The sequence below is a fragment of the Castor canadensis genome, chromosome 4, assembly GCF_047511655.1.
Source record: "Castor canadensis chromosome 4, mCasCan1.hap1v2, whole genome shotgun sequence".
NCBI classification, from domain to species: Eukaryota; Metazoa; Chordata; class Mammalia; order Rodentia; family Castoridae; genus Castor; species Castor canadensis.
In genome coordinates this window covers 152,910,555-152,937,934 of record NC_133389.1, presented here as the reverse complement: position 1 = coordinate 152,937,934, position 27,380 = coordinate 152,910,555, and the positions used below count along the sequence as shown (strand labels likewise).

The 27,380-nt window shown below is 35.2% G+C and overlaps 1 protein-coding gene across 15 annotated transcripts in view; it reads right to left on the bottom strand.

Annotated features, from left to right (window-relative positions):
• The window catches only part of Nbeal1 (neurobeachin like 1), a 205,019-nt gene that overhangs the window by 124,373 nt on the left and 53,266 nt on the right, over nucleotides 1–27,380 (bottom strand). For 12 of the 15 annotated variants that reach the window (XR_012447349.1, XM_074071453.1, XM_074071448.1 and 9 more), the window contains exons 11-19: nucleotides 16,315–16,401; nucleotides 14,162–14,245; nucleotides 10,433–10,531; nucleotides 9,761–10,341; nucleotides 8,586–8,718; nucleotides 7,533–7,652; nucleotides 5,882–6,185; nucleotides 3,938–4,023; nucleotides 1,980–2,069 (exon numbers count right to left, since the gene is read on the bottom strand). Coding sequence is in view for 14 of the 15 variants with exons in the window: in XM_074071453.1 (XP_073927554.1) it covers nucleotides 1,980–2,069; nucleotides 3,938–4,023; nucleotides 5,882–6,185; nucleotides 7,533–7,652; nucleotides 8,586–8,718; nucleotides 9,761–10,341; nucleotides 10,433–10,531; nucleotides 14,162–14,245; nucleotides 16,315–16,401 (1,584 nt within the window). In the remaining variant the exon portion in view is untranslated. Of the gene's footprint in view, nucleotides 1–1,979; nucleotides 2,070–3,937; nucleotides 4,024–5,881; nucleotides 6,186–7,532; nucleotides 7,653–8,585; nucleotides 8,719–9,760; nucleotides 10,342–10,432; nucleotides 10,532–14,161; nucleotides 14,246–16,314; nucleotides 16,402–18,595; nucleotides 20,613–27,380 lie in introns of those variants that run through there. The other 3 variants (XM_074071457.1, XM_074071458.1, XM_074071462.1) reach the window with 2 other exon arrangements.

Genomic DNA, 27,380 nt, shown 5'->3' with positions numbered 1-27,380 from the left:
AACTACAAACCCCTAAAGAAAGAGATTGAGGAAGACTACAGAAGGTGGAGAGATCTCCCATGCTCATGGACTGGTAGAAGCAACATAGTAAAACCAGCTATACTACCAAAGCAATCTACATGTTTAATGCAATTCCCATCAAAATCCCAATGGCATTCATCACAGAAATTGAAAAATCTACCCTAAAATTCATTTGGAAACACAAGAGACTGCGAAGAGCCAAGGCAATACTCAGCAAAAAGAACAATGCCGGAGGTGTCACAATACCCGACTTCAAACTCTATTACAAAGCAGTAGCAACAAAAACAGCATGGCAATGGCACAAAAACAGACATGAAGATCAGTGGAACAGAACAGAGGATCCAGATATGAATGCCCATCTTATTTTTGACAAAGGCGCTAAAAATATACGACGGAGAAAAGACAGCCTCTTCAACAAATGTTGTTGGGAGAAGTGGTTAACTGTCTGCAAAAAACTGAAACTAAATCCATGTTTATCACCCTGTACTAGCATCAACTCAAAATGGATCAAGGATGTTAATATCAAACCTGAAACTCTAAAGTTGGCACAAGAAAGAGCAGGAAACACTCTGGAAGTAATAGGTATAGGCAAGGACTTCCTCAATAGAACCCCAGCAGCTCAGCAACTAAGAGAAAGTATACACAAATGGGACTTCATAAAATTAAAAAGTAACTGCACAACAAAATAAATGGTCTCTAAACTGAAGAGACTACCCACAGAGCAGGAAAAAATATTTGCCAGCTATACATCAGACAAAGGACTGATAACCAGAATATACAGGGAACTCAAAAAACTAAACTCTCCCAAAATTAATGAGTCAATAAAGAAATGGGCAACTGAACTAAACAGAACTTTCTCAAAAGACAAAATTCAAATGGCCAGAAAAACACAAGAAAAAATGCTCACCATCCCTAGCCACAAGGAAATGCAAATCGAAACCACACTAAGACTCCACCTCACCCCTGTTAGAATAGCTATCATTAGCAACACCACTAACAACAGGTGTTGGTGAAGATGTGGGGAAAATGGAACCCTCTTACACTGCTGGTGGGAATGCAAACTAGTGCAACCACTCTGAAAAAAAATTTGGAGGCTTCTTAAAAATCTGAACATAGATCTGCCATATGATTCAGCAATCTCACTCCTGGGGGATACACCCAAAGGAATGAGACACAGGTTACTCCAGAGGCACTTGCACAGCCATGTTTACTGCAGCGCTATTCACAATAGCCAAGTTATACAAACAGCCAAGATGCCCCACTACTGATGAGTATTTATACACAATGGAATTCTACTTAGCCATGAAGAAGAATGAAATCTTATCATTCTCAAGTAAATGGATGGAACTGGAGAACATCATTCTGAGCGAGATTAGCCAGGCTCAGAAGACCAAAAATTGTATGTTCTCCTTCATATGAGGACTTTAGACCTAGGGCAAATACAGCAATGTGGTTGGTCTTGGGGAACATGATAAGGTGAGAGCACACACGGGAGGTATGGGGATAGGTAAGAAATCCCAAAAAACATGATAGTATTTGAGGTCCTCACTGTAGAGGAACTAACACAGAAACTCTAAAGCAACAGAGGTCAACATGAGAAGGGGATCAGGAACCAGTGTAAATATCAGTTAGAGAAGCATCAACTTGGGTTATAACACATTTATACATGTAGGCAATGCTAGGAATCTCCCTGTATAGCTATCCTTATCTCAACTACCAAAAATGCTTTATCTTTTTTATTATTGTTTATGTCTTCTCTTCAACAAAATTAGAGATAAGGGCAGAACAAGGGAGCAGGGAATGGCGGGAGAAATGGCCCAAACATTGTATGCACATATGAATAAACAAGAAAAAAAAAAAAAGATCAATCTGGTCATGCTTAAAAGAGAAAATCTTTTAAAGGATCAGTAAACTTACTTAAATTACACTATGGTGTCTGTCATTTATTATTAATTTACCTTAATGTCCCAGTTCACTACTTTGTTTCCTGTTAATCTTCCATGGAAACAATTAGTAGACAAATCAAGGCAAATTGAATTTTTGCAGGCCTAAGAATAAAAGAAAAATATAGTCAACAAGTAAGTGTAATAAGAACAAAACATAACTTTAACCATATATTTCACCATAATTTTAAAAAGTATTATATAACATAATGACAAGATGTCTACCACATGACTTTTAGTATTACTGTTCTCTGAATGTCTTATGTGTTTTATGGTTAAATATCTGGTAAAATAGGATAAAGCCAAGTAAAATAGTTTGTTTTTTACAGCAGTATCTTCAAAGTGTATCATCAAACTCTAAGAGGGATATGAAGAATGCAACAACTCCCACACTTATTTAGCTATAAAACCCTTAACGCATGACACCCCACCACTTTGGAGAAACATTCCTACAATAAGCTGTTTTTACTTACACATTGGTCATATTGGGTTTCTTGGGAAAAAACATAATAAGGCAATAGTTATTATTTTTTAAACAGTACAGATTTTTTTTTATTTTCAGTAGTAAAAAATCCAACCTTAATATTATCAAGTTTGAAGTTACCTTGTAAAAAGATGACAACCATACTGTCAAAGAACCAGCTGGCCATCACATATCTAGAACATGTTACTAAATATATTATTTAGATTAAATCCAATGTTTTCCTAGTTATCTATGTTACATATTGGATAATGGAAATAAGATATATTCTTGTCAAGAAATAATGTAAAGTATGGTTGGGTATATAAACATATCATTAGGAAAAAATGTTACAAAAAACAAGCAAACAAAAAATGTAAGACTCAAGAGACAATATAACCAACTTTATTCATGAACCTTGACTGGATCCAGGAATAATTTTTTTAAATGCTAAATAAATATTTTTGGGAAAACTTGAATATAGGTAACATATTAAATTATGGGCAATTTTCTTAGGCAGCTAAATGATTATACAGAAATATTTAGGGTTGAAGTTTTGATAGCTATGTCAATCTACTTTCATGAATAACCTGAGATAAAGTCATTAAGTATAGCAAAACACTAATATTTGGTTAATTTATGTACACAGTTGAAATTGTTTAACAAATGGGGGAGGGGTAATGAGGGAGAATGATGAATGAGGTTAATCTAAGATATATTGTAAGCACACATGTAAATATCACAATGTATCCCCCCAGTACAACTGTGATATGATTAAGAAAAGAAATTATACAGGATATCACTCCATTATTCTTTTGATTTTTTTCTCTAGGTTTTAAATTTATCAAAATAAAAAGTTGAGAAAAATAAACGAACAATTCATAGGTGAGATATAACAAATTCTCAAAATTATGATCTTATACCGCTTGCTAAGCTGTAAGATGTTTTATAATGTATATCTCACACAATCAAAGCATTTTCTGAGCCAATGGAACACTAAATATAAGGAAGACACTGATGCTGTTTGACACTTCCCCATATTCTACTCTACCTTTTATCTCCTTTCTCCCAGTTCTACTTTTACTAGATAGCACTTGAAGGAAAAAGGACTGGGCATGGTAGGCCTTTAACAAACATTTCATTTTTTTCTATATACCACACTTTAAAAACAAATCAAAGTTTGAGCTCAATTCTATTTTAACTCCACATTCAGAAAACTAGGGGATTGTAAGACCAGTTCATTTATAGAAGTCAATTCAATAGTTACTACAAGTTACAACTGTAACTATTCCCATTCATACTATTGGACTGATATAATAGTAACATCTGAACTCTAGTTGAGATGCAACTTAATTTTTGCTGCTTCTCACTTTCCTTTAAAAATTCATAATTGTTTTAAAATGGTAATGCTAGCCCCTCCTTCTCAATTACTAACTGAAATGACAAAAGGAATACAAAGTGAATTTTAGTTCACAGTAGTAACTAGCTGGACAGTTTACCCATGTACTCTGACCTTTGCTGTGTAGTGAAGCAAGATGTTACCAGGTAGGTCGGCCATGTCAGATTCTTGACACTTCCAAGGGCTTAAACAATTTGGACCTGAAAATTATTTATACACATACACTGAATATATGGTTTCCTTGTTTCTGTGTTACCACACAAAAAAACTAAAATTTAGATCATTCAAGCTACTCAAAAAATAACCCAGTTAAAAAACACTAGATAAAGTCTATTTTAGTTTTTGTAATACCCCAATTTACCCAAAACCTAGAAAATTTGGGGAATAAGTCAACCTCCAAGGCAGAAAGGAAATTTTATATAGCATTAAAAACTATTATAGAACAAGAGCAAAACAATCATCAACTCAAATAAAAATCTATTAACTGTTCTAATTGTAATGAGTAAGAAAACAGCAAAACATTTCATCAATAATGTGACCAGACATCAGAGAAACTAAACAGTAAATGAGTAGGAAAAAAATGTTCACGTTTACTAAAAATTGAAGAAGTGTAAGTTTAAAGGATTCCATTTTATGTCTAATAATGAAGGAAAAAGTATGGAACATTCCATCTTACTGTGGCTGTGCTAAAACTGGCACACATCTATGTTATTGGTTGGCATTGTGAATTGGTATATTCCTTTTGGAAACTGATTACACAATATGTATTGAGAGCCATTAATATATTTGTACACTTCAAATATTTACCCTGGGACTCTGTCACTAAATTTACCAAGAAAAGAAAAACTCTAAATACAAATAGTTCACATATATAAAAATTAAAAATTATGCTGATATTAAAAATTATACAATAAAGCCTCTTTGTACTACTAAATATACTCATATAAGAATGTTTCATAAGCAGTACACATTATGTATTCAAGAAAATATGCAGAAATCAATAATGATCATTTATGAAGACTATATATTGTAAGTGGGAAAATTCTAATAACAAAATATAAACTACACAGCCACAATGACTACACTAAATTTGTTACTAACCTGGTTTGTTTGGATTATAGATCACCTTCAAATATTTTAGTGAGTTTCAGAGAAATGGTAAGGTTCTAAAACTTTGAAAGTCTGGATAGTCTCATTCATTTCAAAACTCCCATGCAATGAAAACAGGTTATTTTCACAAAAAATAAAATTGTAGAGCTGTGTATATGACTCCTAAAGTTTAACTTCTGAACATCTTAATAAACTATACATTTGACTTTTAAAGTAGTTAGGATCTAATAACAACTGTATATTTTTAAAATCATAGCCAAAAGAAGAAGCCAAGACAAAACAAGTTTATATTTTTATGCAAGATCTCCTAACTGTACTTATTATTGCCTTCATAAATTCTTCAGGTATATTAATGCATCAATTATAAAAATGACAAGTTTTGGAATAAGACTATTTTGAAATTATCTGACTTTTTATGGAAAAAGGCTTATCCATTATTTCATCAATTCATTAAAATCTATAAAAAGTACTGGCAGTTTTACAGACAGAAATGTAATTCTACAATTCATGTTTCTTATGTGGACTGTATTTGGAAACACGGCCTTTAATGAGATAATTAAAGTTAAAGGATGTAATAAGGGTGGGTCCCTAATCTGATAAGCCCCTTTATAAGAAAAGGAAGAGACATCAGAGGAGAACACATTCAGAAGATGGCACCTACAACCAAAGTGAACCTCCTAGAAAACAATCTTCATAAAACTCTAAGAGATTAATATAGTAAGTACTTCGGATGATACGTGAAGTATTTCCCAAAGGCTTGCTATATTTCTGGTTACAAAAAACCAAAAAAAAAATGGCATGTAGATGACTTTTTCTTTCCTTTCAGCTTCAATTAAAACAAATACACTCCCTTCAGATCAAATATATTCTTTAGAATGTATTTAGACAACAGAAAAAGTAACATAAATGTATATTATAACTCTAGTATAACTAATTCTACAAGCTCACCTGCTAAATATAATGCCTTCACCTGAGGAGGCTGTAGTGCTTCATAGAAGATGATAACAGAACCTAGCTGACCCTCCAGGGATGTAGGACATCCCCATTCACTATCTTGGGTTCCAGCTGATATCAATTTGGTAATCAATTTTGATTTTTCAATTGTCCCTCCCCAGGAGGCTGATGACAGAATTCCACCAAATGATGTCCGGTGAGGGGTAATGGGAGAAGAAAATGGTGGATCTGGGATTTGGGATGGTGGAGGAGTGGTGGTTCTTTGCCCAGCTGAACCAATACAACAGGAAGTAAAAGGCTAAAAATTAAGAAACAAACAAAAAGTTACACAATTTTAAGTAAATATCTACCTTCCCATTTTAAATTAAACATTAGGAGGTTGGAGATACAGCTCAGTGATAGAGCACTTGCCTAGTATGTGCAACGTCCTGGGTTTGAGTCCCAGCAACACAAAAATAAATGTATATCAAAATGAAGCAAATAAAGAGACTAAAAAGTGGAAGCAGTGTTACTTTTACTAGATCTTGATGTATACAAATATGTGTATATACATATGAAATCATTACGAAAGTTATGTTTGGCCAACAAAATGTGGATGTTATTATTTTTATGACTTACTTTATATCTTTGTATAAATTTTGAATTTTTTAATGTGATTACAAAAAGTTTTTAAATAACCACTACTATCTAAAAGAAATAACTACTTTTTCCCCTTAAAATTTTTAAAATTACACATCAGCATAATGCTAACTACACACTATCTTGAAATGGTCACCAAGATAAGAAGCAATAAGAGACTACTCAAATCTGGGGCTGAAGCTGTGGCTCAAGCAGTAGAGCAACTGCCTTGAAAGCACAAAGCCCTGAGTTCAAGTCCCAGTACTGCCAAGAAAGAAATTACTAAAATCCTAGAGACTTGAGAAATAATCTACTCCATTTCATTATCCACAGAAGAGATGTTCTAAAATTATCCATATTTTGCAAAGAACATTTATATGTCAGTCTTCTCTTAAAACCAACTTGTAAATTAATTCTATCTTATACCTAGCATAATGTGAAAGTTTTCAACTTCTTCATTCTCATTTTAAATTTAATGAGGATAGAAAACAGTCCATCATATACTTAGAGTTTTATTACATGATACTTTGGTCTGCTTTATCTTCTTGGCTTTCCTAAGTCTTTTTTTTCCCTAACTTTTAATTTACATTTCATTTCTTTCTTTAATTTTTTTTTTCTTTTGTCATACTGGGGTTTGAACTCAGGGCCTCATGCTTGCTAGACAGGCAGTGCTACCACTTGAGCCACTCTGCCAGGCCCTTTTGGTGTTGGATATTTTCAAGATAGGGTCTCAGTAACTATTTGTCTGGGCTGGCTTCAAACCAAAAAGCTCTTGATCTCTACCTTTTTGATTAGCTAGGATTATAGACATGAGCCATTGGTGCCTGGCTTGTTTTTGGCTTCTTACAAACTGTCTAACATCACCTGATAACAGACTGACAGAAATAATTATTAATTTAGTGTATGCTTAGCACACAAAACACACTTTAAAATTCTGATGCACTAAACAGAACCTTCTACATTACTGATAATTTTCCAAGAGTCTTCAATCAATTGGGCTTGTAAAGTCTAGGTTAGATATACTTACTTCATTCATGGCAGGAAATCTGAGAGGGGCAGAGACCTTTTGCTGTCCATTGTCATAGATATAGACAAGACTCTGACCAAAGGGCCTTTTTCCTGGCATGTGAACAATGGTTATGTTGTGCTGGTGAGGTAAAATATACATTTAAAAGGTAAAAATTACATTAGATCTTTGGAAAGACAAATGTTTTCAGAATATATCTCTATAAGTTGTTTGTGTGATTAGAAAAGTAAAGTTAAATGCTGATTAAAATTATGTTCTCAATGAGCAATAATCTAATCTATAGTATTACAAAAATACTTAAAACCTTAATGTCTTTTCTGCATTTTCTAAGATTTTGAACATTCTTTAGAGTCAATTTTTCCAATGTAAAGTACTTTTATTTTTAGAAAGGCAACAGAAATGCATTTTTTAACAATCTCTCATCTCATTTTGAATTGAAATTCAAAAACTTAAAGAAGTCATAACATTTCATTTTTATTATCAGCACAAAAACTATTAATGCTAAATTGGTGATGACAATGGTGAACAGTACTAAATATCTTTATAGATGAACTCTACTAGGAACAGAAGTTTAAAGTGAAAATTGACACTTAAAAAAAGCAGATGATCTGGGGGTGGTAATACATACCAGCAATCCCAGCTACTTGACGTAGAGACTGGGAAGACTGCAGTTTGAGGCCATCCTAGCAAAATGTTAGCGAGACCCCCATCTCAATAAATAAGCTAGGGCTGGTGGCATGTGCCTGTGATCCCAGCTACTCAGCAGGCATAGGTAGAAGGATAGGGATAGGAGGCCAGTCATAGGCAAAAATGTAAGAACCTATCCAAAATATAAAGCAAAAAAGGCCTGGGGATATGACTCAAAAGGTAGAGTGATTCCCTAGAAAGCACAAGATCCCGAGGTTAAAACCCCAGAACTCCAAAAACAAAACAAACAAAAAACCCAACAACATCAAAAAAAAAAGCAGATGAAAACTCCTTATGAGCATGCACAAAAGTATGTTTTTAAAAGGAAAGAGCCAAGAGGTTAAATGTGATACCCTAAAGTCTTACCCAGAGGGAATCACAGAAACTGTGGTCAGGAAGCATAACTGTTGCATATTCTCTTTTTGTACACACTGCCACAACCAACAAACCTGAATGGGTAATAAAAGCTTCAAAACCCATGCCACTTCCTGTAAAAAAGCTAACAAAAACATGTATTATCAGAACTTCTGAAGGTGTTGGTCAGTTTCATTATCACTGAAGCACACCCACCACAAAGCCTTCATGCATGTCTTCATCAATAATTCTGTTGCTTAAATTCTATTTCCACACACTAGCCCAACCTTGTCTCAAAGACATTTTAAAATACTTTTTGGGTGCAAAAGTTAATAAATTGTAAAAGGCAGAAATATAAGTGGAATTCCATTACCAAACTATAGTAAAACTACACATTTTCAAATTTTCAAGATTTTTCCAAATACTCAGTAAGCATATATAAAGGTCTTAAAAATCACAACACAGGCTGAGTGCTGTGGTTCATGCCTATAATACTAGTTATATGGAAGGGAGAGATCAAGAAGACTGAAGTTGGGAGGGCAGCCTGGTCAAAAGTTAGCAAGACCCCAACTGAAAAAATAACCCAGGCATGCTGGCATGTGCTAGTAATCCCAGCTACATGGGAGGCCAAAGATAGGAGAACCAAGCTGATAGCAAGATGCTAAAGCATCTTTTTTTCTTTTTTGCTTTAGCAAAAAAGTGCTTGAGGTGTGGTTAGAGTGGCAGAGCACTTGCCTGGCAAGCACAGGGTCCTGAATTCAAATCCCAAGACCACACACACACACAAAAAGACAAAGCATATTATTAATTATTAGCTTCTAAAGTCTGGATTACATGTACACCAGTTTTCTGGTGCTTTATAAAAGCATATAGCACCTTCATTGGAATAGAGGGATTATCACTAATGCTTATTATTCCTTTCTTTTCCATTACTTTTAAGAAAGAACCTTGTTCTAAACTAGCCTCAGGATTTAATCAGCAAAATATCCTATATATATACATATATATATATATTATTAAGAAAGCAATAAAGCACTTTAAATTGCATGAAATCAAAAAATGAAAATAAACTATAAACTACTGTAAACTTAAAAACTAGATGTATACAGATACTTTTTCTTGTTTAAGAATGATGGAATATATTGTTATGACAATACTGATTTATATGACACAATTTGTACCATTACCTGTACAACTGTTTTCTTTTTCCTCCTTTGCTAGCAATGCCAGGAGTCAACTGATCCTGATCTAAGCAAAACCAAGCACTGAAAGAAAATGCAGACCCTGGCCATTTCTGTATGGGAGGTACAGAGATTCCTGCCATACTATGTGACAAATTAAAATACTGCAGTGCACTCTCTAGACTTAATTTTCGGGCCATTGTCAGGATTGCTCGAGTCACAGGAATAGTATAAGGGTGAATAAATTCAGTTTCATCCACTCTCAGCAATCTTAGTAGTCGACGGATTTCTTCTGCGCTTACTGACTGACTCCCTAAGGAACCATGGATTGCAATCAAGTTCTCAGCACAAGTTCGATGGAGGGAAGAATGGGAATCAAGGGTTTCAATGATTCTAATTCCCATGTTTGCATTGACGCAAGTAGTTCGACTCTGCCTATTAATACAACAAATTCTTTTCAGCCAATCAGAGATGAAGATTTGAAGGTCATGGGACTGTAGTTCTGGAAGCCACTGGATAAGAAGCAAGAGAGGATGGACATTACTAATGCCCAACATTCCAACTGAAGTGTGATCACCCTCTACAGCCTGAAAAGCAACATGAAAGATAAAAGGTTAACTGCCATTTCTGAAATGGAGACAAGAAACATTTTTGTTTTCATAAAGGTTAAAAACTCACCATATTCATAAGTTCTTTAAGCAATTCCAGTGGTGGCTGACCCAGAGATTTTAATACTTCAAACATATGTGAGTAACCAATTCTTTCTTTGAATACTTCCTGCAGGGGAAGATAATATATGAAACCACAGTTCCATGGACTAAATGTATTGAAATATTAACAATACTGAACACCTATTTAAGCTAATTAACATATTTAAAAGAGTATGAATTCAATTTTTGTTCATTTAAATAACATGGTCATCTTTCTTTCTTTAAGAGAGAATCTCATTATGTAGCCATGCCTTAGTCTTACAATTCTCCTTCCTCAGACCCCTGAGTAGCTGAGATTACAGATGGATGGCACTACACTCAGCACGTTTTCATCTTAAAATAGATAACATATTCTTTCCAGAGTAATAGTTATAACAATCTATCAAAATGCAAAATAAATGAAATTAGTCCTAAATGTTATAGAATTGTTTTATTATTTGTAGATAAGGGCATATAGCAACTCCTTCACTTTCATAACTTGATTTGTAATTAATAAATTAGGTGAAGGATGGGAGGTGTGGCTTTCAGGACTTAAAATACACCATTCCATATCCTCTAGACTTTTAGAGCTCCTTGACAAATCTGCTGTTATTCTGATGGGTTTGTCTTTATATGTGATTTGGTGCTTCTCTCTTGCAGCTTTTGATATTCTCTTCTTGTTTTACACACTTAATACTTTAGCTATAATATAACGTGGAGAGGTTCTTGTTTGGTTGGTGCTGTAAAAGCCTCCTCTACTTGGATGACCATCTCTTTCCTTGGGAAATTTTTTGCTATTATTTGATTTAATATATTTTCTATACTTTTAGCTTTTACATCTCCTTCTATGCCCACAAGTCAGTTTGGGTTTTCTTGAATTTTGGGCAGGAGGAACTCTGGGTCTTGAACTTGCCAGACAGGTATTATACCACTTGAGCCACTTACTAGTTCTTTTTTCATTGGTTATTTTTGAGATCGGATTTTTCTAAAGAAAAACCAGCCTAGACCCCAATTCTCCTATTTGTGCTTCCCCACATAGCTGGGGATAAGAGGTACATGCCACCATGCCCAGTCATTGGTTGAGACGGGGGTCTCATGAAGTTTTTGTCCAGGTTGGCCTCAAATTGTGATCCTGTCAATCTCAGCCTCCCAACCATTTAGCATTACAGGCTTGAATCACCACACCTGGCTAGGTTTAGTCTCTTAATGATGTCCCAGAAATCTTGTTTGTTCCATTTGTACTTTCTTATTTCTTCCTTTACTACTGCCTGAATATTCTAATTTGTTGCCTTATCTTCAAGCCCTTATAGTCTTATCTTCAATTTGATCCTGTCTATTGCTGAGGCTATCAACTGAGCTTTTAATTTGACTTTACTAAGCTTCTCATTTCTAGAATTTCAATTTTATTTTTTTTCAGGACTTGTATTTCCTTAATGAATGTCTCTTTTATATCCTGCATTGTCTTTCTTATTTCAGCTAATTAGCTATATTCTTTTTTATTTCATTCAGGTGTTTATTTGGATCCTCTTAAATTTTGTTGATTATTCTTATAATCATTCTTTTAAATCTTTTGGGATTTCATTAATTTCTTCATCATTTGAGTCCATTATTGTGGAGTTAGTAGCTTTTGAGGGAGTCATGTGCCTTATTTTTTCATATTTGTTATGCTTCTACATTGGGATTTGCACAGAAGAGGCCAAGTCATTGGGTGCAGGTTGTAATCACTTGTATTCTTTCAGCTGGAGTATTCTCAGGGAACTGGGCTCAGAGTTCTCAGTCTACCTGGTAGCAGAACCTATACATATGGGAGATGGAGGCCAAGCAATCTTCCAGCCACAGAGTCAGAGATCTATTTCCACAGTGATCCTTAAGATGATGGGGCTTACTCCTTGTCAGAAGGGGCAGGACCACCAACCACCTAGCCCATAACCATCTGAACCCACAATGTTTAAACTTCTCAGGGGGTCCATGTCAGACCTTCCCCCTTTTCATCCCTCTTGTGGCTATCTCCGACCCAACCTTAGGTGTCCCCAAGCTCCCTGAACTGTTATTGTCCATTGTTTTCAGGTCCCCAGAGTAGCTTGGTCTCAAACAACAGGCCTCCCTCACAAGATAGTGCCTGGCTATAGCACTGAGACACAGGAAGAGCAAGAAAATGTCTTTGTTTTCCAATGCTAGCCTGCCATACAGGAAGAGTCACTGTCACACCAAATCCCCACATTAGATTAAGGCTTGTGGGAAGTGTGGGTTTATCCTGTGGCTAACACTGCCAGTCTGTTGCAAGGGCCACCTGGTTTACTTTGTGGTATGGCTTTGGTTTCTTCTCCCCCTCCCCAGTGAGAGGGACTGGAGCTTCAGACTCAACTTTTCTCTTTTGCCTTTCCTGTTTTTCCATGGTTTTCAGCAGTTCTGTCACCTCTTTCCTGATTTCCAATGCTCTTCCTCTCTCCTTCTCTTGCTTTCTTCAGAATATGTTATCTCCTTTGTTATTCTGACTCCTCTCAGTCATGGAGTCAAATAAAGAATGTTTCCAATCTGCCATCTTGCCCCCGAATAAAGGGATTATACCTAGATTTGTACTGTTCAATACAGTTCTTTTTCGTTTTTGCTGGGATTGAACTCAGGGTTTTATACTAACTAAGCCAATGCTATAGCACTTCCAGCACTGTTACATAACCTTTTGCATTTTAAACCATGCAAGGTAATGACCTGGACATCTTTTTAGGTTTGAATTTCAGAAATAGCACAGGAAATACATTATATGTATAAAGCAATTACTTAAACTTCAAGTGATTTCTTCCTTATAGAAACTATTATTAAATGGAGAGTGAAGTCACAAGCCAGATTGCAAAATTTAAAAAGTCTGTTCAATAGGAACCTAACCACAAGTTAGCAACATTTCTAGGGAAAAAGTTAAGAATTTCCTACTACAAACCAAGAGAAACTAAGGACAACTTGAAGGCATGGCTCAGGAAATAGGAAGTAATTTGATTAATTCATTTCTGATACCAGAAAGGTAAGGCATATTAGAAGTGGAAGATAAAAAAGTCAAGTAGCAATAATGCTGCAAACATTTACTAAATACTTATCATATGCTTGTCAGTTTGTTTACTACACTACAGATGATCTCACTAATCCTACAACTACTCAATGAGGTAATTATCAGCATGTGAGCTAACTACCAGCATAACTGAACTAAAGGACCCTCAGAGGTAGTGAGTGAGAAGTGACAAAAAACCCTGAGGGTCAGTGACTACAAACAAATAAGCAGACTCCCATAGCTAAACAACCTGGAAAAACAACTCCTAAATAGATATAGCGGAATACATGTGGAAAATATGCATATTCTAAGTGTCATTAACTAAAGAGTTAATTACTAATGAAGAAAAACTGTAACATAATTCTGTGAACTCACTAATCATAGACTCACAAAATGACTGTCTCAACACCAGTGCTATCTTCCCATTCTTTGACCAACACTGGAAATCTCCAATAGTGTACAGTTCTGTCACTAGTATCTTTTAAAATCCTGGAGTGTCCTTAGGGGTTTGTCTTAAAAATTATTAGCACCTTATTTTTATGCTAAGATATTTTGTGAACTATTTCATTACAGCTATTAAGCCATATGCATTATATACTTTCACATATCACTTTGGGATTTATGTAGGAAAAGTTGGGACACTGAAGACATTTTGAAGCTTAGAGATAGATGTTTCACCTTAGCAGCTGGAGATTTGTTCATTACCGCTGTCAAAGCCTGAATAGTTGATATGGCCAAACAGTCCAACTGGCCCTGTAACACCTATCAGAAGGAAAACAAGGCAAAAAATTAACAAACGTGTTGAAGTTTTTTTTTTACTTAGGAAACCTTCGTTCTGAAAACCTGAAAAAATAATTACTTGACATGCATTACATTCCTCCTCTTATAAAATGGACTTCTGTAATACTATAACCTGCAAGAAAAGTTACCTACTTAACAAAAGATGCCACATGTCAAGATGAGTAAGTCAAGACTCACTCATTACATTAAATGTTCTGAGAAAAAAAAAACCCACCAAACTTAATACATGCATCTGAAAACTAATGGACAATCTCAAGAGGAAGGAAGGGAGGGCTATAATTGGAAATTCTGCTTCAATTTCCCCTCAAATATACACCTTAACTTTCTAGACTTAAACTCCAGTAACATGCATAATGAGACAAAAATAAACTTCTTCCCTTAGATTCCAAACTCTGTATTAAAAAACTGAAATGGGATGTACATATACTAATTACTCATTATATTAATATATTATATTTTATATTATTATATATTACATATATAATAATACATTAATATATAATAGATATATCTATTACATAATAGATAAGGTGTATCTATTTTTATACAATATGAAATTTTTGAGACAGGTACAGAAAATGAAATGTCTATAAGCATTGCCAGGTTTGGGGAAAGGCAACCTTTAATGCCAAAAGTTTAATGAAAGAACTAAAAAACTACCTCCATTCCATCTATTACTATTTAAGCTTCACTATGAACAAGAGATGTGTTAAATTTCAGGGCACTGCATGTGTAGCTAATATCAAATCTTAAAAAAATGGAACGTGACTATTATACATTGCTTAGTCAACTATGAAAGCATAGAACGAAGACAAGAAAGTTATAAAAACAAAAAGTCATGAAAATCTACTTTAGGAAATACTGAAATTAGTAATCCACAAATAGGATTTTCTTCTTTACCTCCCAGCAGAACAGATTTGAGTACACAGGGAACTATTTAGATTTTTTAGTGTTAAACTAAGCTATAATTAGGTAGGTTATTTAATTTAGAAACCTGGTTTTTGTTGATGTTGTTTGTTAAATATTATTAGATAGAATATAAACAAATGTATATGTACTACACATTAGAGTTTAATACTATTAAACATTCTGCATACAGAATTTCATACAGGTAAGACCCGTGTCAGACTTTTCTAAGAATAAGGCCAAATACCTCATTCTATCTATCATTTGGAATTGTAATATAAACTTACAGGAGAATATTATAATTGCTTGATTAATCTATATAAGTAGGCCTCAAGAGAGACTAAACACAACAGAGAAATCTTAAACAGTACTATGTGTATTGATATTTCACATCTAGAACAGAAAATAAGTATGATTATATGACAACTCTGTAAACCTAGACATTAAGATAATGTTAAAAGACATGTAAGTTCTCTCAAAAACATTATAGGAAAGGAAAATAGCAAAGAAATTTTTACAGGTAGTTTTTTAAGTAATTTACCTAATGTGTTATGACAAGCAACATAAATGATATAATTTTGTTTTATTATGTCCACACAGGATTGAATTTTTAGAACAGAAATAAATTCATGTTGCATGCTAAATTAACATTCAAAGAGTTCAGCATCTTCTTTCCTTCCTCCAAGATTCAGGTTGTCCAATGAATTACAATCATTACTTATCAAGAAGAAGCAAGGAATCAAAATATTAAGAACCACCATACATATTTATAACCAAAGCCCTAAGGTCCCAATACACCAGTGTTTAGAAAAAGAAGTCACCACCAGGTGGTCAGCATTGATACTGGGATCCCATTCCTGTACTTTAGATTTTCTCAAACTGAAAAGAACACACACATAGATGGAGTTTTACTGATCACTTATATTGACCACCAAGGTATTTATCCTTTAGATGAAAGAAATTTTTATTTAAATTTAAGAATAACCTCCAACAATAATTAACAAATATTAGAACTAGATAATATTTATGCATTTTTTAAAAATAAGAAGAAAAGCACAGGAATAGTTATTCCCATTGACTGATTTTGGACTTCAGCTGAAACAAGATGCAGGCTTTGTAGATACCTGGTCCTCATTCATTTCTGTCAATAATTTGTTGGCAAGGTCTTTCTTGTTCTTGTCTGCCACCTTATTGTTAGCATTTAAAAATAGCTGTTAAAAACACAGATGAGAATAATGGAGAAATAACATTAAATAGTTACCAATAAACAGAATGAAACTTAAATGGATACTCATGTCTCTTGAAAACCAATCCAATAATCCACTTGTAAAATAAATTATTTCCAGAAACTAGAGATTACTTACTTCCTGACTCATGAAATAATACTAATTTATAGTATATGATTAATTATTATAGATATATTTCTCCCTCACAACTAAAAGATACTGAAATAAACAACAGCAATCATCAGAATTAATTTTCCTAACCTTCTTAAAGAATCAGCAGAGAATGCCTCACTTTAAAAGGAAAGTTGCTGTTGAGATAGACTAAAGATACTGTAATAAATAATGCACTTAAGTAAGTTTATGAAATGCTATTGAACTAACTTTAAAAAAGGTTCTTTCCAGAAATACTTCTCAGAGCCTCAAACAGATTAAATGTGTAGCTTGACAAGACAGATCAGTGTGTAGCATAACCCAAATTTATCTGACTGCACATCTTGTTAAGCATTGCCTAACACTAGTCTCCAAAGTTGTCAAGAGTTTAACTTAATTTATATTTTAGTTTGTATTCTGGAAAGGAAGACAGAGATCATCTCTGTCATACAAGGGGAATATTCTCTTTTGAGTGAAAAAATAAATCAAGTACTTTAGTTTCAGTATACAAAACTCAGCATCCCAAAAGGGTTTGGCCTCTGCCACAGTTCTAACAAAGACAAAAATAATTCAGGGCCAGGCATGGTGGTACACATCAGTAATCCCAGCTACTCAGAAGGTGGAAATAGGAGGATGGCGGTTCAAGCTTAGCCCAGGCAAAAGTTAGAGAGAGACTATCAAAAATAACCTAGATATGATGGCACGCAGCAGGTATACGATTATAGCCAGAGTCTAGCCACGGTAAAAGTGTGAGACCCTATCTGAAATGCAAATGAATAGCTCAAGTGGCTTGCTAGGAAAGTGTGAGGCTGTGTGTACAAACCCCAGTACTGTACGAGAGAAAGTGAGAGACACAATACAAATGATAGTGAAAGGGGGAGAAAGTCAGATTTATAAAGAAACTAAGAGCATACTAAGAAGGAAGTTATTATGAAATTTTGCCATTTCAGATAAGAATTTTCTTGTGGTTTTTGGCATAGCTTGTGATAAAACACAGATTTTTACACATATGAGGCAAGCGCTCCACTACTAAGCTACATCCCCAGTCCAAGTTCTGTCATCTCAGAAGTGAGAAAAGAAAGGTTACGTTATTTGTTGAAATAATGCAATATGAAAGAGACTGGATAGATGTATACTATGATATGGGAAGCAAGAATACACATAAGGCTTAGTAACTGTAGGCTTTGCAATCAAAGACTGGGGTCTAAATGTGATTTTGGTACTTCTTAGCTGTCTATTTTTTTTGGCGGTGGTACTGGGGTTTGAACTCAGGGCTTTGTGCTTACTAGGCATGTACTCTATCACTTGAGCCACACCCAGCCCTTCTTGCTTAGGAGTTTTCATGTAGGGTTGCACATTTATGCCTACGCCAGTCTGGAACCAAACTTCCTATTTATGCTTCCCAACATGGCTGGAATGACAGACACATCACACTGTACCCTGCTTTTATTTGTTGAGATGGGGGTCTCATGAACTTTTTGCCCCAGTTGGCTTCAAACTGAGACTCTCCCAATTTCTACCTCCCAGTGGCTAGAATTACAGGCATGAACCATCATGCCCAGTTTAGCATTCTAATTTTAAGGAAAACGACTTAATTATTCCAAGCTTCTTTTCCCAATAATTACATGACATAAGCTATACTAGTTTATTCATATGGTACCTGGACAAGAACTTGGTAAATGAAATCTGTTATTATTAGCAAAGATTTAAAAAATATATTAATATTCCAGCAGGGCATGGTGGCTCACACCCACAATCTTAGCACTTTGGGAGGCTGAGGCAGGAGGATCAGAAGTTTGAAGCAGCCTGGACTACACAGTGAATTCCAGGCCAAACTGGGCTACATAATGAGAACCTGTCTCCAAAAACATTATTATTGTTATTATGATGATGATGATGAATAGTAATTATAATAATATTCTACATTATCAAGGTGCAAGGGAACAGAGATGCTGGGATGAAGATGATGGAAGTAAAAATGAGTAGTCATTCCAGGGTTGGTGATATTGCTCAGTGGTAAAGCACTTACGTAGAATGTGCAAGTCCCTAGATTCGGTCCCCTGCAGCACATACACGTGTGCACGCGTGATCTTTCCAGAAAAGAATCTATCAATCTATAGGAAGAATATTTTTAAAGTTTGTATTCTTATACAATAAGTAAAACTCTAGAAATCTATCCTAAGCAACAGTCAAAAAACAAGACTTAACTTCATTAGAATCCTAAATTCAATGTGATGGTTTTGAATTCCTCTTCTTGCTACTACTAAATATATTCTGGTTTTATTTCCTTCTAATTCAAATATCTTTGGATATCTTTTTAAATTTTTTATATTAATTCAAATCATAGACCTGCAACATAATAAACAAAATACTGTTCAGTATTTTCACTATATCTATCATAAATGTTAAATGAATGATTTCATATAATCATATTTTAAGTAAAGGCCAGAAGACTTTACACAAATTCCTAGAAAATTCATGCCTATATACTGGTATTGACTCTCATACAAAGAGAAAGCACAGAAAATTCCAGCAGTCAGATCAAGATTTTCCAATCTAATGCATAAACTGCTTATGACACTTTAAGCTTTAAAAGCTAATGTTTGCAATGGGTCTGTTTAAACAGAAAATTGTCTTGATTCTGTATTACTGCATAAAATACACTAAATGATTTATTCTTCACTAGCAAACCCTTCCCCAATTTAAACAAAAGCAGTAACAGATGTGTATCATCAAGCAAAACATTTGGAGACTTAAGTTTTCACAAGATATCAAAATTTTTATATATTCAGGAATCATATCAACTAGATTTATAAATGTTCATATATCAATAACTGTCCTACATATAGAAAAAATTTTCTACCGATTAAATGGTGATACTCTGTACCAGAAATACAGTAACAAACTTAAGAAACAGAAAACCTGAGTAAGAAATCCAAGCTTCATCACTTATTAGTATTGATCTTGGGCTGGTAATTTTTTTTTCCTGGTACTGGGGATTGAACCCAGGGTCTGATGCACTCTATCATGTGAGTCAACCAGCACCCCTTTTGTTTTTAGTTTGCTTTTTAGATAGGGTCTCATACTAACTTTGGTTAGGCTGTCCTCTAACTGTGGTCCTTCTCACTCTACTTTGCATGATCCTCCTATCTCTGCCTCCCTCCACCTTCTGAGTAGCAGGTATTATACAGCAGTGCTCCACCATGCCCAGTCCTTGACCAGGGGCTAGTGATTTAATCCCTCAGGACATTTTTCCTCATTTGTATAATGAATAAATTAGAAAGCTTACAGGAAAGCTTCTTCCATGTTGTAAATATTTATTGACTGTCAGAATGGTTATTATCAAAAAACAAAAAAAAATATTGGAGAAGATGTGGAGGTATGGGAAAAATGAGCCCTTGATGCTGTTCATGGGATTGTAACTTAGGACAGTTAGTACAGACAACACCATACTAGGCAATTTAAAAACTCATAAAATATTTATACATCAAAGGAAAGTAGTCATCCCATTGGAATGTATGATATTCCAATACATTTAAAATCAACTTGAGTTTTAGATCCTGAATACTGAGGGCTGTGTAGTACAATAGTGAAGATGAAAAAGAAGAGAAAAAACATTCCTGTGCCTTTTCATTGGCACAGAATTTTGAAGCTAACCAAAATGTCAAACTAAATACATTTTGTTTCTGGCACCTATGCTGCTTTCCCAGTCTAATGTAACCCTGCTGTTCTAGGTCTCCAATTTTAAAATTAATCAATTCAATTTTATTAAGCTTCTACTGTGTGGCAAAGACTGTGTGGTAAAGAAGAAGTCAATGTCAGTATGCTTGCCTTCAAATACTCCACTGTTTATTATAAGACACAAAAGTGTATGTGGCATCCCCACAGACTTGTAAAAGACACAATGAGGGCCAAAATGTGTATCTATCTAGATCTGGAAGGATCAGAAAGTATTAGTCATTTTAAAAAGACCAAGCACGATGGCTCATACCTTTATTTTTTTCCTATGAAAGCCATCATTTGTTTATTTTTATTAATTGTTTATACATTTATTCATATGTGCATATGTTGTTTGGGTCACCTCTCCCCCCCTTCTGCCCCTCCCTTCTCCCCTACCCCTCTTGCTTCCAGGCAGAACTTGTTCTGCCCTCCTCTCTAATTTTGTTGAAAAGAAAACATAAGAGACAGTAAGAAAGACATAGCATTTTTGCTAGCTTGAGATAAAGATAACTATACAGAGAGATGCCTAGCATTGCTTCCACGCACATGTGTATTACAATCCAAATTGGTTCATCTCTACCAGACCTCTTCACTACTTCCCAGTCACCTTTCAATAGTGGCCTCTGCCAGTTTAAGATTACTTTATTTGCTCCTCTGCAGTGGGCACTCAACCACTTTCAAGTTTTAGGTTTCCTTTCCTTTCCCTATTCCTCCTGTACACATTCTCCCCTTAGTGTGTGACTCATGTCCAATAATATTACTACATTTTTTAGGTCTATAATCCGCATATAAAGGAGAACATACAATTTTTGGCCTTCTGAGCCTGGCTAACTTTGCTTAAGATAATGTTCTCCAGTTCCATCCATTACTTACAAATGACAAAATTTCATTCTTCTTTGTGGCTGAGTAAAATTCCATTGTGTATAAACACCACATTTTCTTAATCCATCTGTTGGTAGTGGGGCATCTTGGCTGTTACCATAGCTTGGCTATTGTGAATAGTGCTGCAATAAACATGGGTGTGCAGGTACCTTTGGAATAACCTGAGTCACATTCCTTTGGGTATATCCCTAGGAGTGGTATTGCTGGATTATATGGCTCATACCTTTAATCCCACTCAGGAGGTGAAGATCAGGAGGACTGTGGTTCAAGGTCAACCCAAGTACAAAGTTAGCGAGACCTTCTTCTCAACAAAACAAACCAAGCGTAGTGCATGCCTGTAAATCCCAACTATGCAGAAGGTAAAGATCAGGAGTATCAATGTCCAAATCCAGCCCCAGGCCAAAACAGGATACCCTACTGAAAAATAAACTAAAGCAAAGAGGGGTGGAGGTGTGACTAAACTGGTAAAGTGCTTGCCTAGCAAGCTCAAGGCCCTGTGTTCAAACCTCAGTAACACCAAATAAATAAGTAAGCAACTAAGTAAATAAGTAAATAGGAAAGAAAGCTGTAAGAATTTCACAGAGGGCAAAAAGAGGCAAGAACAAGCATGACTGATTCAAGGAACTAGGAGGCGTATAATAATGGTTTATGTAGGAAAGGCTGAGTAAGGGCTAAACCAGATTTCTTATGTCCTTGTACAAGTCATGCCAAGAGAATTAAAGATCACTAGAATTTTTAATGGTTTGAAAACAGAGGATATTTTAAACAAAATATTGATAGGGGATATCAATGTTTTAAAGAGATGCTTTGGGACTCCAGTGTAGAATAAGATACAACTGACAAGGGAGAAAAGAATTAAGAAAACACTACAATAATCTGGCAAGAACTTAGACCCTGCAGTAAATCAAGTGACACAGGGAATAAAAGTGAATTTTGAGAGATAGTTAGAAAATAAAATTGTCAGATATGGTGCCATAAGTAGACATGAGGGATGAGAAAGAAGGGAAAGTCTAGACTGATTCCTAATTTCTTCCTTGAGAAACTAGGCAGATAACGGGGTCTCTGGCTTACACTGGAAATAAAAGAGAAATAGCTGTGGGGATGAGACAGATAGAGTAAGAGAAGATCTGTTCCATTTTAGATGTGATAAATGTCTGAGAAATTCAAATGGAATTCCTCAAGAGAGATTTGTACTAGCAACAAGAAATTTGGGGATTATATCTAAAACCACACGTGTAGTTAAGACTATCCAAAGAATAAGCAAAGAAAAAAAGAATTTAGGACCAAACAGGTAGGGAGGGGGTGTGTGTGGTGTGTGTGTGTGTGTGTGTGTGTGTGTGTGTGTGTGTGTGTGTGTGTGTGTGTGTGTGTGTGTGATGCTAGGCAAGTGTTCTACCTCTTGAGCCATGCCCTCAGACTCTTGTAAGTTTTTGAGATAGGGTCTCACCACTACCTTTGCATTGGCTAGTTTTGACCTCATGATACTCCTACTTCCACCTCCCAAGTATCTGGGATTACAGGTAGTGCTACCACATCTGGCCCTATTCCCAGCATTTTGAAAAAGGCAATATTCCAGGTACTAAAACGTAGCCACATATGTACAAAGGAAAAAAAAGATTAGTATAGAAAAGAAGATGAGTATGTTCACATTCCAGAAACAAAACAAAAAAGTTCTGTTGTTTTTGTTTTTTTGAGACAGGATCTTGCTATGTAGCCCAAAATGACCTCAAACTATCTGTCTGTCTTTGCCTCCCGAGTACTGGTATTACAGACATGCACCACCAGCCTAGCCAACAAAATGGTTTTAATGTTTCGAGAAGGCAGTAATCAACAGGGACAAATATAAAAACTAGTATACATTAGACCAAGAACTTTGGTTTTTTTTTTTTTTTTTCATTTTTCTTTTATTATTCATATGTGTATACAAGGCTTGGTTTATTTCTCCCCCCTGCCCCCACTCCCTCCCTTACCACCCACTCCACCCCCTCCCGCTCCCCCCCTCAATACCCAGCAGAAACTATTTTGCCCTTATCTCTAATTTTGTTGTAGAGAGAGTATAAGCAATAATAGGAAGGAACAAGGGGTTTTGCTGGTTGAGATAAGGATAGCTATACAGGGCATTGACTCACATTGATTTCCTGTGCGTGGGTGTTACCTTCTAGGTTAATTCTTTTTAATCTAACCTTTTCTCTAAGAACTTTGGTTTTTAATGGAATTGCAGAGGCAAAAGGTACATATAGTTTGAAATTAATGGAACTGCATCTAACTCTGTCCTGCCTTTCAAAATGTTCCATCCCTATATATATATATACATATTATCTTACTCTTGTAGATCTTAACACACCTAAGAATTAGGAAAAAAGCAATCTCTCAACTGTGGCATATTTATAAGATACTCTCTAACAGACATATTATTGCCTGATAGTTCCATATGTATAAAAGTCTTTTATAGAGAGAACAAATGAATTTTTCATGAAAGGAATTTTGCCAATATGAAAAAACAGACCAAGAAGCAAGTAACCATGAAATGAAACAACCTGGTACAAAGGGCTCAAGAGCACTCAGACCACCATTGTCTGAGTCGGCTTCTGGAGCGCATGATTATTCTTGTTTGTTTTCCCTTCTACGTCTAAACTAAAGATTTTCTACAAGCTCTAAGTTTTTAGACAAAAGTTCCTATGACCATGGGACAGTTACTACATATTATGATAAAAAACTTACTTTCAAGCAAAATTCAGATAATCCATTGTATAAAATGATTAAAATCATTAAGCGCAGGAAGGCTGGCAGAGTGGCTCAAGTAGAGCACCTGCCAAGCAAGCACGAGGCCCTGAGTTCAAACCCCAGTACCATAAAAAATAAGATAAAAAATGTGTAAGAAATGGCTCTACTTATGAAGTTTTTTTTTTTAAGAAGAAAAACATTATCTATTACATTCAGTTAAAAAAAAGACCAAAAGACTGAGATGTTAAGAGACTGTCAACCTCTTAACGATGGGGTTTACTTTTTCTTTCTTTACACTTCCTTTTCCTAATTTTGCTTATATAAGCAAAGTGAAATTAAAATTTTCTAATGTCAGAATATATGGAATCAGGAGTCAACTCTCCTTTTTGGTAGGGAGACTGCCTAGCAAGCATGAGGCCGAGTTCAAAACCTAGTACTACCAAAATATATATACTTATATATTCTTATTAATATACTCTATTGATATTATTAAGCTTGATGTTGCAGTTTACTTTTCCATTAATAGAAACATTTATTTCCATTAGGAATTATGGGAATTATTACCAATTTTACTCAAGAAAAATGTTTGAATTGACATATCTATTATTGTATGACAGAATCAATACACTGTTGGTTTCTATTTTATAATAACAATGTATTACTTTAATAATCATTGAAAAATCTTACTCAGCCTTGATGGGTCACCTAATTATTCATGAATTTCTACTGGAAGTATGCAAAATATTACATACTGGGCAAAAAGTCTGGAAATAAACATAAAATTATTGTTTTACATATTATAAAAGTTAAAAACAAAGACCTTAAAATAAAAAAGAACCAAACTTAAACTGGCTCTGACAATTCTTGCCTTATCTACAAAGTGGTCATTATGAAGACAATATATGCTGTGTGATCTCAGATTCAAGCAAGGTACCTAAGAGACTGTCCATCATATTTTAAGTACTTAAAAAACAGTAACCCTTATTCTGATGTGAAGAATTATAAAGGTTATTTTTATTATATAGGGTTTTTATTTTTACACAGAATATGTTTCCAGGCCAGGTGCTGGTAGCTCATACATGTAATCCTCTAGCTCAGAAGGCAGAGATCAGGAGGGTTGCAGTTCAAAGCCAGCCCCAGGCAAATAGTTCATGAGACCCTATCTCACAAAAACCCATCACAAAAAAGTGCTGGTATTCATAATAGCCAAGTTATGGAAACAGCCAAGATGACCCACCCCTGATGAATGGATTAAGAAAATGTGGTATCTATACACAATGGAATTTTATGCAGCCATGAAGAAGAATGAAATGTTATCATTTTCAGGTAAATGGATGGAATTGGAGAACATCATTCTGAGTGAGGTTAGCCTGGCCCAAAAGACCAAAAATCGTATGTTCTCCCTCATATGTGGACATTAGATCAAGGGCAAACACAACAATGGGATTGGACTTTGAGCACATGATAAAAGCGAGAGCACACAAGGGAGGGGTGAGGATAGGTAAGACACATAAAAAATTAGCTACCATTTGTTGCCCTTAACTCAGAGAAACTAAAACAGATACCTTAAAAGCAACTGAGGCCAACAGGAAAAGGGGACCAGGAACTAGAGAAAAGGTTAGATCAAAAAGAATTAACCTAGAAGGTAACATACACGCACAGGAAATCAATGTGAGTCAATGCCCTGTATAGCTATCCTTATCTCAACCAGCAAAAACCCTTGTTCCTTCCTATTATTGCTTATACTCTCTCTACAACAAAATTAGAAATAAGGGCAAAATAGTTTATGCTGGGTATTGAGGGGGTGGGGGGGAAAGGGAGGGGGCGGAGTCGGTAGTAAGGGAGGGGGTGGGGGCAGCGGGGAGAAATGACTCAAGCCTTGTATGCACATATGAATAATAAAGGAAAAAAAAGTGCTGGTGGAGTGGCTCATGGTGTAGGCCCTGAGTTCAAACCACAGTACCATAAAAAAAAGAAGAAAGAAGGAAGAAGGAGGAGGGAGGAGGAGGAGGAAGGAAGAGGAGAGAGGAGGGAAGAGAAGAAGGAGGGAGAAGAAGGAGGAAGGAGGAATAGGAGGAAGGAGAGGAAGGAGGAAGGGAAGAAGAAGGAAGAAGGAAGAAGAAGAAGATGAAGACGACAAAGGAGAAGGTTTCCAAAATATGCATGTGATTAGTTTTTTTCAACTGGACAAGATATCAGAAAGATTTTGTAAAAGGCAAACTTTAAGAAAAAAAAATACCCTCACCATACCATTTCCTCATTTTCTTTTAGTTAAGTATTTGTATACATTATTTCAATTTAGTTTTAATGAGAACCAAGTAAGAGATAAGCAAAACTTGAATTTTAATGAAGTTGAAATTTTGACTTAAAAAAATGAGTACATCTGAGAAGTGACTTTTAGTAAGCCAGAGGTTTGTCATTACTGATGGAAGTTAATACCTCTTCCAGAATTACAATATGAATGATTATTTTTCAATGATTATGTAGAATGCCTGCATAGCAAGCATGAGACCCTGTACCACCACAAATAAATAAGCAAATACATTAATAAACAAACAAAACCAAAGCTTATAAAACCCAAATACCCTCTAATAACTTAATGTAAGCATAATTTATAATTTGGTCATAAAGATCACAGTTAAAGCTATTAGTCATATTCAATTCTGGCCTAAAATCTCTAATCATTTCCTATCTGGTCTCTCCCATACAATAGTCAAGGTAATCTTTTTTTTTTTCAGTTGTTGGGTATGAACTTGGGTCTTGCACTTTCTAGGTAGACATTCTACTTCTCGAGCCATACCCCCAGTCCTTTTTTAGCTTTCGTTAAATTTTCAGACAGAATATCTCATTTTTGTGTGGGGTTAGCCTCTGATGGCGATCCTCCTTTTTTTTTTCTTTTTTTAAAGAGAAGGGGTATCACTATGTTGCCTAGCCTGGTCTTGAACTCCTGGGCTCAAGTGATCCTCCTATCTCAGTCTCTCAAGTAGCTAGGACTATAAGCATGTACCATCACATTCAGTTCACAGCAATCTTTGAAAACAAAATTCAAGCCTTATCTTAAACTCAAATCTTCTAATTTCCCATTGCCAGTGATCAATGTAAACTTCTTACTAGTAAAAAAGTCTCCAAAGGTCTTACCATGGTCTATAAGATCTTATGTAATTTAGGCTTTGACTCCTTCTTCTATGATTTTTATCTCTAGACACACAGTCTACTATTCCTCAAACATACTCAGAGTGCTTCCACTTCAGGAACTTTGGGGTTCTCTCTGACTGGGATGCTCTGATATCTGTGTAGCTCAGCTCACTCATTTCCTAAGTATCTCTGCTCAAATGTTCCCTTGAGACTCTTTCCTAATCAATCTATAATACAAAAGCAGTATGTGTCTTCTCCTATAAATATTCTAGCCCTTTATCCAGTATATCTTTATAGCATTTACCATATCTGATCTCCCATATAGTTTTTGGTTTCTTATTGTTTTGTCTATA